The sequence below is a fragment of the Saccostrea cucullata genome, unplaced genomic scaffold, assembly GCF_032062105.1.
Source record: "Saccostrea cucullata isolate Sc308-1 unplaced genomic scaffold, CSIRO_AGI_Scuc_v1 ctg16195, whole genome shotgun sequence".
Lineage (NCBI taxonomy): Eukaryota > Metazoa > Mollusca > Bivalvia > Ostreida > Ostreidae > Saccostrea > Saccostrea cuccullata.
Genome location: NW_026941434.1, coordinates 1 through 12,072, shown reverse-complemented (window position 1 = coordinate 12,072; position 12,072 = coordinate 1). Strand labels below are relative to the sequence as shown.

Sequence of the window (12,072 nt, the reverse complement as noted above, 5' to 3'; positions counted from 1 at the left end):
ATATGACCTTTGTGTACTGACTATATATGACCTTTGTGTACTGACTATGCATGACCTTTGTGACTGACATACATGACCTTTGTGTACTGACTATATATGACCTTTGTGTATGACTATATACGACCTTTGTGTACTGACTATATATGACCTTTGTGTACTGACTATATATGACCTTTGTGTACTGACTATATATGACCTTTGTGTACTGACTTTATATGACCTTTGTGTACTGACTTTATATGACCTTTGTGTACTGCCTTTATATGACCTTTGTGTACTGACTTTATATGACCTCTGTGTACGTCACTGTAACAGATATTGTTCTGTACATCAACCACTATCAATTAAACAACACTTGATAGAAATATCATTGAGTTTAGCAACTGAAATGTTTAATGCCATAAATTACTGCATTAATAATAGTTGACACTGCATTTAATAGTTATTCTCAACTGCTAATGATAAATTGCCACTTAATGCTAGATTTATATCTTTAAGCATCACAAATGCATAGTAACATTCTATCATTTGTGGATCCTCATAAAGAATAGGATTTATCTTTGACCGATTTTTTTGTACAAACCTTGTTTTGAATGGCCACTGCAGCTGTCTTTGACTGGTTTTGCCCCGATTCTTTTAGCTCTGTGGCAAAGTTGACGAGGTTTTGGAGATCACAGTTGTCAATCACTCGGATAACAGAATCATGTAGACACATCAGGCCCTGTTTGTGATTAAAGAATTACTTGAAATTCTCGAAGTGAAAAATTATAAGAAATTGGCATACATTGCTGAATAAGAGTTTCCTTTACTTTAAAAATCCTTAATTCAAATTGATGGTTCAATTTCAAATTTTGATTCTGTCTTTTTCTACAATGTATGTTTACTTAAATCAAAGTTAACAAAGCATTTATAAGATTTTCACAAATCTTTTAGCTTATCTCTGATGGTAATAAATCAAATTTACCTAGCTTCATCTGGTAAAGCTTAAATTTTCTTCTCTATGTCGTCCACATCTAACAGTAAATTATAGCCCTGACAAAAGGAAAGAATAAGTTGAGTTTGGGAGAAAAGATACAGAAGAATCATAAGAAATTCAATTTCATGGTGGTATAATATTCTCTGAATTTATAATTAGTCTTCTACAAAATATTCTCCATGAATTAATTTACAAGGATTTTAAGTCTATTTCCTTTTTGAAATATGTTTGAATACATTTGTTCATGAAATGATTCCCGTAAACCCTGTAAAATTTGTACAACCTACAAAAATTGTCCCCCATGAATTCTGATGATTCCACGGTAATCAATTGTAGAAAACGATTTGATTTTCTAATGTGTTTTTAATTTTTCCAGTGAACATTGTCACTATATTCTAATGCATGTGAAAAAAAATTGACATTATAAAAATTCAGAGTTAAATCGTTATCTTTCAGACACAAATAACTACCCCTCCATATGGACATAACATACATTTTCTATTTCCATCAGTAACTGTCGACTTCGTCTGAGTTCTTTGGAGACGTTTTTTGGTTCGCCATACTCGGTGTGGTGTTTGCCTTCACTTGTGACATCAATGATCTGCCTGGAATTGTGAACACTGGAGGTGGTAAGTCTACCCAACGACCCCTCAAACTGAGCTGTAAACGTAAACATCTACATGTAAATACTTTGCGATCATCTTAAATACTGTTTGCTCCTTCAAGCTAAGAAAATGAAAAAAAAGTTGTGTTTGTGAAACACTAAACCCCTTGGCAACAAAGTTAGAAAAAGATGTTTTTAGCCTACAGGTCACCTTGATTAAGTTTTATAGAACTTTATTAGTGGAGTATGCATACTAAATATGAAATCTCTATCTCTTAAGGTTAACAAATTATGGTAAAGGTTCAAACTATATTTAGCATAAACACGTAGGTCACAGTCAAGGTCTCAAAGTCATCATTGAACTTGTTGCCATTTGAAAGAACTTAATAAGTGGAGTGTCATAGACAAACAGTCAGACAGGACAAAATTAATATGCACCCAGATCTATCGATCCGGAGGCATGAAAAATCCTTAAATGCACACCATGCCCATGCAAAAATTATCAAATAGGAAATAAAAGCTTTATTTGAAACAACTAAGGTTCTGAATCATTAATTCTTTCAACATAAATAGGTAAACTCCTGATGATATCAAGAGTCTGCCCCATGTTTCAGTGTACCTGGACTGTACGGCTTTGTCTCTATTACCTGGTCTGTATGGCTTTGTCTCTACTACCTGGTCTGTATGGCTTTGTCTCTATTATCTGGTCTGTATGGCTTGGTCTCTATTACCTGGTCTGTATGGCTTTGTCTCTATTATCTGGTCTGTATGGCTTGGTCTCTAGTTTGGCCATGGCTGGGATGATAAGGTTTAATTACCTGGTCTGTATGGCTTTGTCTCTAGTTTGGCCATGGCTGGGATAATGAGGTTTAATTACCTGGTCTGTATGGCTTTGTCTCTAGTTTGGCCATGGCTGGGATGATAAGGTTTAATTACCTGGTCTGTATTGCTTGGTCTCTAGTTACCTGGTCTGTATGGCTTTGTCTCTATTACCTGGTCTGTATGGCTTGGTCTCTAGTTACCTGGTCTGTATGACTTTGTTTCTAGTTACCTGGTCTGTATGGCTTTGTCTCTAGTTACCTGGTCTGTATGACTTTGTTTCTAGTTACCTGGTCTGTATGGCTTTGTCTCTAGTTACCTGGTCTGTATGGCTTGGTCTCTAGTTACCTGGTCTGTATGGCTTTGTGTCTAGTTACCTGGTCTGTATGACTTTGTCTCTAGTTACCTGGTCTGTATGGCTTTGTCTCTAGTTACCTGGTCTGTATGGCTTTGTCTCTATTACCTGGTCTGTATGGCTTGGTCTCTAGTTACCTGGTCTGTATGGCTTTGTGTCTAGTTACCTAGTCTGTATGGCTTTGTCTCTAGTTACCTGGTCTGTATGACTTTGTTTCTAGTTACCTGGTCTGTATGGCTTTGTCTCTAGTTACCTGGTCTGTATGGCTTGGTCTCTAGTTACCTGGTCTGTATGGCTTGGTCTCTAGTTACCTGGTCTGTATGGCTTTGTTTCTAGTTACCTGGTCTGTATGGCTTTGTCTCTAGTTACCTGGTCTGTATGGCTTGGTCTCTAGTTACCTGGTCTGTATGGCTTGGTCTCTAGTTACCTGGTCTGTATGGCTTGGTCTCTAGTTACCTGGTCTGTATGACTTTGTTTCTAGTTACCTGGTCTGTATGGCTTGGTCTCTAGTTTGGTCATGGCTGGGATGATGAGGTTTATTTCCTTATCTTTGTCGTCCATCACTCCATTCTGTTGTCTCTTAAGCCGCTCCTCTGCTTTCTTCTTCAGGGAATAAGTCTACAACAAAAAGGATGCCATTACATCAGACACTTTATTATACAACAGGTTGATAATCATATCACATTAAATTTTGAGTAAACCAAATACATGTATATTAAACACAACTTCATTGACACATAAGTTTTGTGGCATGATAAACAAAATGTCAGAATTCACAATGACACAGATTACAGAGGTGTTTTGTCAGACAGTTTGTACTGTAATTTATTCATTAGTATTAGTATAAGATAATTTTTACCTTAATTTATTTAATATGATATTTACCGTGTAGTAGAAGTCATCCAGATATGGATTTTCTGTTTGGAGTTGGATCAGCTGGATTTTGATAATCCAGTCTTTTTCTTTTTGAGTCATCAATCCAGCGTAAGCATCCACCGATCTCTTCCTGTCTTCCTCCGGATTGTAGTGGTAGTACCTACGGCGATCGTGTTCCCGCCGGTTGTCGTGGTAATCTCGGCGGTGTTCACGGTTGTCAGGGTGATGACCTTGATCAAACCTGGCGGGGTCATGACCTTCTGAATAACCCTCTCTATGGTCAGTACTGCTGTAGTTTCCGCGGTTAAAAGATTTCAAAATGCACAATGATCTTTTTTGAAAAAAAGAAATTAAATATTGAACCTTTTTTTCACATTAACACTGTACTTACTGTCCTCTGAAGAATCCCCTCCCTCGACCTCTTCTGGGATCTGAATGACCCAATGGATGTGGTGGTCTACAAACCATCAATATTCATAAAGTTATAAGTAAACGCATTTAAATATATTGTGAATCTGTGTATTTTGACACAGGATTGTTAATTGTTTACATGTTCAGTGTTTATTTATAAGACTGTGTTGTTTTCTTCAAAGAACGAGTGCACCTATGGGCCCCGGTAAAATGTGAAAAAATAAACATTCAAATTCAGCAAAATTTTTCATCCCGAATCATTAATTGATCTCTAAACCGTAAGATTCAACAAATTTTACCGCTGAAATGCACGAATATACAAAGAACAAAACCATAGAATGTAGCAGGGGTCAGCCGACATTAGTGATTTTCTATGGTAAATCGAAAACGGTCATTCATTTCAAAGCTTTTGTTTACTATGAGCCTAACTTTGTACATACTTGTGCGAATAACAAAAGACGCATAATACATTTATAAAACTTGTGTGAAATTAGGAAATTTGTACACGATTAGGCTTGTAGTTAAGATATTAAAAATGTACAAAAAGTACAATGTTTTTCCTATAGCAAGTGAGAGGTATTTACCTGTATGACCCATGTGAAACCCACGTGTGGAATAAATTATTCAAAATACTTATAGTCACGTGAGTTCTACCCAGGTAAACATACCTCAAAGGTGCTCACTGTAAAACATCGGCAGGTTTTTTATAACATTTAGTCAAAGTTTCGCCGCTTAGAAATAGTTGTATGAATTTATATTTAAGATTACGGTAGGGTAAAGAGAGTTTAGCGCCATTCATAAAAGTGTCAGACAATATTAACATTTATGCAAGACAATGAAAAGCAACCTTTTAGATTTCAAATTCAATGAAACCTTTATTGTGTATATTTTTTCAAATGCAAGAGTACCAATTTCTTAGTTTGAGTATTATGGCTACAGGCAACTACACAACTTCTTTCATTTTTTTAAGCACAAAAAAAGTTACATTCCACAAGCGCGCGTGACTATGATCCACCTTCAGATTGTTCAATTGTCGATTTAAATACCTATTCGCCTTGATTTACATAAACGAAACTAAAAGAAGGTTCGGACGACTTTTCCGGATTTTTAGGGTGTCCATATGCATTTAAAAATATTCAATTGTTTCAAATCCATGCTGATTTAGGTGATGCTTAGCATGCTTTTTAATTAGAAATATCCACTGATATCTAACTATTTCCAAAAGAGAACGATTTGGTAATATATTCTAAAGTACATTGTAAAATGGACATAAAAAGGGCCCATTAAACATTGCTTAAGTGCACTTGTCCTTTGAATATTCATTTATTAAATAGGTAACATCAACTAATTCCTTTGATTATATTCTGTGCATTTTTACATTGGCATATTTAACATGATCTTTAAATAATTGTTTTATATAGTACTTAGACAAGCAAAGATGTAGAAAGTACAATTAATAGATTTCTTAAACTTATCCTCAAACAGACAAGTTCCCTAGAAAAGTTATTAAAAGAATGATACAAAAATTTTAGCTTACCTTGGGCCGCCCGGGCTGTTGTGAGGGGGAGGGTAGGACCCTGTGTGGGGCGGGCCGTATGGACTGCCAGGGTGGGGACCAAAGTGACCGCCGTGTGGACTTTGGCGTGGACCCGGACTGCTGTATGGACTCTGTGGAGGAGGGCCCCTCAGTAGCTGGCGGGGAATACCAATGGGGGCACTAGGCATACGACTCCCTATATAACAAAAGATGAACTGATTGTTGATACTAAGAATGGATTATTAGATAATTAGATTAATTATATATATCTGATAAAAGATGAATTGACTTAAATGATTCACAATATATTTTATCTTAAAAAATATTTTCTTCGTTTTAATATATTTTTTTGATCAAAATTTTCAGAATACCATTAAAATTTTTTTTTTAAATCATGAATGCACTTTCTTTCTTTTCTTTTTGGTGTCAAAACTGTATTTTAAATCTTTGGAAGTCAGTAAAGTAAGGGTCATGCTAAACCTTGTTGCAACATGTTAAGTTTGAGATTAAATAGGATTTCAACATGCTCTGCAAGATATCCAGCTCAATAAATTAAAATTAGCATTTTTCAAGCAAACTATTTTTAAAGTCAATAAATATACATGCAAAGTTAAAAAATCAAAGTAGAAGATATCGAAGTAAAAGACGAATAACCCAATGAAATCTGGAAGAGTAGGAATTTATGGTTATATTCAAAACCAGAGAAAGCCACAACTTTGAAACCTTGAAACAATTGTTTTCATTCAGGATGAATGTAGTATCAATTTTTCATTACACTTTTCTCAAGAGTTGTCATTTGAATGTTATTTCAGAAACAGATTTAAAGGGACATAGACACAGTTTCAGCTAAAAAAAAATTAAAATTTATTTTTCTATTTCCAAACATTTACAAATATTTACCGAGATATTTCTAATGATCATCAAAAATTTGAATTTCAGTTGTTGAGATACAAGACAGATTTAAAGCCCCATACATTTGTTATGTAAACAGGGTCCATACCATTTTTTAGTTTACACTAAAATACGTTCATTCAAAGCAGATTTTTTTTATATATAGAAATTAATTATAAACACGATGAGCGATTTGCTGAATCTTGTTTTGTTATAAACATGATATTTTCTATGTGAAAACAAAGTTAGGGCACAAGTCATGTTTACATTATGATGAATTCTAAGTTTTGTATCTGCTTTGTAAATAAACAAAAGATGTTCAAATGTTTGCTGATCATTTGATCATTAGAATTGCTTTGTTTATGAATTGTAAAATTAAAATTGGTTTTAAAATAATCAGCTGAAACCGTGTCCAGGTCCTTTCAAGTTTTGGTTAAACATAATAATCATACAAAAATTAAGGGAAAATGGAATTGTAAACAACATGGTAACTGCTGAATCATTTTACAATTCAAATGTAAAATATTATGTCAAATAGCATGCAGAACTATCCCTCTCAAGTTTCTCCAAAACATTTTGAACTCCTACCCATAATGCTTTGCAGTGCCCCACGGGCATAGGCAGACAACAATGAGACCTGTGGGGTGTCAGGTGGGGGTGAGGGTGACCCCTTCAAAATAACCGAGAGTGGGGAAATCCTACCTGAGGATGCTGAAATACATGACCAATACTAATCATTTATATTGCAATCTGTAAATTTGTAGTTCAAGCACAAGTATTCTCCATTCCTGAATTAAAATACAACTAGGTTAAATAAATTACCACAAGGCATAGTCTATCCATGCAAACCTGACGCAGACAAAGGAGAAAGCCTATGCAACATGACAGGAGTGGACCTATGATTCTGGGGGGTCGTAGGGGCAGTCTGAAGAGGGGACCGCCTACCGTTGAGCAGGTGAGGTGGGATGGGGTCTGGAGGTGTGGCTACATGAGGACCGTCCCCAACCCTCGGTGGAAAGGGCCCCTGTCCCATCGGTGAACGCCTGCCATCCATCATTGGAAGATATGGACTATACCCTGGTGGTATGCGCTGTAAAACAAGATGTTGTCTATAAATTGCGTGATATATATACAGTAAAACACACTTATTTATGGTACAACATACCAGTACTTGTATATCAAAAGCTAATGTTCTAGCAAAAGTTTTTTCAAGCAATTTTTTGAAAGAATTTTGTCTGATATTTTCATCATTTTGCACCTTAACAGTTAAATGAGTTCTAATCCAATCAGTTTAGTTTATCTCCTCTCCCTATAAACCTGAGGGGTCTGGTTTCTGGGGCCTGGTGATCCTGGCAGGAACCCAGGAGGTGGGTGTTGGAGTCTGGGGTCAGATGGAGGGGGGACTTTCTGATCCTCCCCACGAAGCCGTCGCTCCAAATCCTCTGCGGTCAATGCGTGTCCTTTTGACCCTAGGAGTAATTGCTGCTCAAGCTTTTCCAATGATCTTCCTGGGGTAGACACTACTGGGGCACGCTAAGGGGGAAAAATACATGGTATATTCATCAATTGGAAACATACTAATAAAAAAAATATTCTACAATACAGAATACATTTATAGCTTCTCTAGTCCAGTCACATGGTAGATACCTCTTTAAACACATTAAATCAACCCATATAATGAAATCTTTTAATAAAGCCTCATAAAAATAAAAATACATAATAGAAAAAAATCAACACACAAAGAGGTCTGGACTAGGCAATGTATTTTTCAGTTCATACGGTTTATTTTACACACACACCCCACTTTGTGCAGTTCCATCATGTTTGTGATTGATTAATTGTATACTATTTAATGTCCCTCTCCAGAATATTTCACTGGTATGGAGACGTCACCATTGCCGGTGAAGGGCTGCAAATTTAGGCCTATGCTCGGCACTTACGGCCTTTGAGCAGGGAGGGATCTTTATCATGCCACACCTGCTGTGACACAGGGCCTCGATTTATACGGTCTCATCCGAAGGACCGCCCCATTTAGTGTGATTAATCTTGTTTTAATATTTAGAACTTTGGGTTTATTTTACACACACACCCCACTTTGTGCAGTTCCATCATGTTTGTGATTGATTAATTGTATACTATTTAACGTCCCTCTCCAGAATATTTCACTGGTATGGAGACGTCACCATTGCCGGTGAAGGGCTGCAAATTTAGGCCTATGCTCGGCACTTACGGCCTTTGAGCAGGGAGGGATCTTTATCATGCCACACCTGCTGTGACACAGGGCCTCGATTTATACGGTCTCATCCGAAGGACCGCCCCATTTAGTGAGTTTAATCTTGTTTTAATATTTAGAACTTTGTTTCAAAGCTTATGGGCTCAAAATAGGAACATTTTTATCAATTCAGAATTGACCCACATGTTTGCCTAAAGGACAAAGTGCACACTGTATCTAATAATTAAATACATGTAAGTATAAAGGATGATACATTGGACAACTGATATCTCTTTATCTATTAAGCTGATAAGATAAACAGGTTTAATCCTTCAAATGAGAAGTGCACCACAGTTTGACGGGGTAAGATTTATTTACATAGTATTTTTTTTTCTTTCTTTTTTTCCTTTAACAAATAAACTTAGAATACAAGTCAAATCAATTTTTTTTTTCTTTTAAATAACTAGATTTGAAAGCAGGATAGATTAAATGGACCCCAAACTTTGTGCCCAGGACATCCTTAGATGTGACCTCTGTGAAGATAGAGTTGTACAAATGTACTGTAACTTATGTCCTATGAATCTCTGTATGGCATGTGTTGGAAGGCATGTCTTTGATGTCTCTAAAAAGCATGATATGGTTCCTTTTGATTTAAGAAAATCGAAACTTGTGTACCCTCAGTGTATAACCCATTCTGAAGAGAACTGTGAAATGCATTGTGAAGATTGCAATACTCCAGTGTGTCCTAAATGTGTTATTTCTGAGAAACATAAGCGACACCGTTTCAAAAGTCTACAGGACTTAGTTAACTCCAAGAAAGAAAACATTGAAAAGGAAAGAAAAAGACTGAAAGAAACGGTTTACTCAACATTTGAAGAAATTGTTACCGACATAGAAACCAAGCTGGCTGAAATAGACGGAAAATACGAGAAACTTATATCAGAGGTCACAAACCATGGTGAAGAATGGCACAGAGAAATGGACAAAGTTATAGTAATAAACAAGGAAGAAATCAACGAGAAGAGAAACCAACACAGAGATGCCCTAAATAAACATCTCCAAGATATAAAGAAACTTGTGGCTGATGTTAAACAGTCTATATCAGAAACTGAAGACATTTTACAATCCAAAGAAGTCACCAGATCACTATCTTATGAGATAAAATCAGAAAAATTCACCAAACTACCATCCAAACTGATCGTTAAATTTCCTGTGTTTACTGGAAATAATAATCAACTGAAATATTCTCAACTGTTTTGTTCAATAACACCATTATCCATTACAAAAGAAGAACACGGCTACAGAATGAAGACACCAGAAGCTGTATCCTGTCCTCCAGTCAAACCACTGCTTGATGAATCAGAGCTCATCTCCACAATAGACACTGGGTTTAAAGGTCTATACAGTGTTACCTGTCTCAGTGATGAAGAAATCTGGACACATGAAGGAAACAAAATCATGAAACTCCACAACCTCCAGGGTAAACTACTGAAGTCAATCCAAACCAAGTCTGGAAAGATGCCACGTGACATAGCAGTGACAAGGAGTGGAGATCTAGTTTATACTAGCCCTGATACAAGAACTGTAAACATAGTGAAGAATGACCAGATACAGGAAGTGATCAGACTACAGGGGTGAAGACCTTACTATGTCTGTAGTACCTCCTCTTGTGACCTCCTGGTTACCATGGATAGTGATGATGGGGAACAATCAAAAGTTGTCCGTTACTCTGGCTCCACAGAGAAACAATCCATCCAGTTTGATGATAAAGGTAAACCTCTGTATTCATTAACTACCTATGCTAAATACGTCAGTGAGAACAGGAACCTGGATATCTGTGTGGCTGACAATGGAGCCCGTGCTGTAGTGGTGGTTAATAAGGCAGGAAAACTCCGATTTAGATACACTGGTCAACTCTCTACTACCAAGAGATATTTATTTAATCCATACGGCATCACAACAGACAGCCAGAGTCAGATCTTGACATCAGACTTCATTAAAAACTTTATCCACATCCTAGATCAGGACGGACAGTTCCTCTGTTACATTGATAACTGTGGTCTACAGCATCCATATGGTTTATGTGTAGACAACAGAGACAACCACTTTGTGGCTGAGTGTTCCAAGGGTAAAGTGAAGAAAATCAAATACATGTAAAGAGAGTGTTTAATACAACTTACAAGAAATGTTCAAGAAAGATTTTTTTCCTCAGAGGAAAATAACAAGCAGCAATTATATGTTGTTTAACATCCCTCTCAAGAATTCCGTCTTCTATAAAAAGGAAGAGTTAAATGTCGAATAAATTGTGTATTCTAAAAGGATATAATTTCAGTCTAGTTAATATCTGTTATTAGCAGTGTATAAATAGAGGACAAAAACCTGTCTGGCCTTGTGTACGTAATACAAATTTTGTATATGTATCATGTGTATATAGCAGTTATCTAATATACTATTCTATTTTTCTTTCCTCTATATTTCATATATCATAAATCACATAAATTCAAGTGTTTGTTTCAATTTAAGATTTTATCCCAAAGGAGTGACTGTATAAGATAATCATAATATCTATCATATCCCTGTATTCAAGCCATGAATAATTAAGATTATTTTGATGACTTTGTTGAAGGTAAATAATGTTGTTTTTGTTTCTCACTGAAAAGTAAAACAAATATTTTCTACTATAGATCATCATAGTTATGATATGTATTTAATCTAACCTTTGAGTGCGTTGAGCCTGAACCTGCTTTGGCAAACTCAAATAGAGTCTGAAGATTGTTGACTGCAGGGGGCATATGTTTCTCCTTCACCGGGGAACCCCAGATATTCCTACTGGAGGGAGATACCTACAGAAACAGCATACAACAGAAAATCATACATTATTTCTTTAAAAAAAAAAGAAAAGAAAAGAAGAAGAAGAAGCAACTGTAGTACATTATCCTACATTACAAAGATCAACTTAAAGATTGTTATCTATTATAACACCAAAATTTGAACTCAATAGATATTTTGGCAATTTACATGTACATTTCTAGATTCATTTTCCGGTCTGTTTAATAGGTTTTTTAGTTACTTCAGTATTTGCAGATCATGAAAACTACTCATTGACAATCAAAAATTATATGGGAATAGTCTAAGCTATCCCAGACTTACAAAGGTGAGCTATAAATGCACATTTAATTATTTGAGCATGTATCATGTGGAAAGGGATGCTCTGGAGTAAATATTGACCAAGTGTTCTGCGTCCAGGAGAGCGGGGGGTGGAGCTGGTCCAAACAAATTGTCCAGATTCTGACATTTCTGAAATATATAAATTTTTCTTGTAATATATTCATAAATCACAAATGTCATCTCAATGTGATTTTTTGTACATAAGTATTTCATTTTTTTATAT

At 35.9% G+C, this 12,072-nt stretch overlaps 2 protein-coding genes across 2 annotated transcripts; one reads left to right on the top strand and one right to left on the bottom strand.

Annotated features, from left to right (window-relative positions):
- Nucleotides 1-963: 963 nt before the first annotated feature.
- LOC134257824 (protein PAT1 homolog 1-like) lies at nucleotides 964-8,291 on the bottom strand. Its single transcript, XM_062740420.1, has 9 exons — nucleotides 8,274-8,291; nucleotides 7,787-8,002; nucleotides 7,415-7,559; nucleotides 5,579-5,774; nucleotides 4,022-4,087; nucleotides 3,640-3,919; nucleotides 3,240-3,372; nucleotides 1,470-1,636; nucleotides 964-1,032 (listed from the first exon to the last, which is right to left on the bottom strand). Exons 1-9 carry the CDS (start codon nucleotides 8,289-8,291, stop codon nucleotides 985-987), a joined length of 1,269 nt encoding a protein of 422 aa, XP_062596404.1. The 3' UTR covers nucleotides 964-984.
- Nucleotides 8,292-9,170: 879 nt separating this feature from the next.
- LOC134257823 (pyrin-like) lies at nucleotides 9,171-10,838 on the top strand. Its single transcript, XM_062740419.1, has 2 exons — nucleotides 9,171-10,315; nucleotides 10,496-10,838. Exons 1-2 carry the CDS (start codon nucleotides 9,171-9,173, stop codon nucleotides 10,836-10,838), a joined length of 1,488 nt encoding a protein of 495 aa, XP_062596403.1.
- The last annotated feature ends 1,234 nt before the right edge of the window (nucleotides 10,839-12,072 follow it).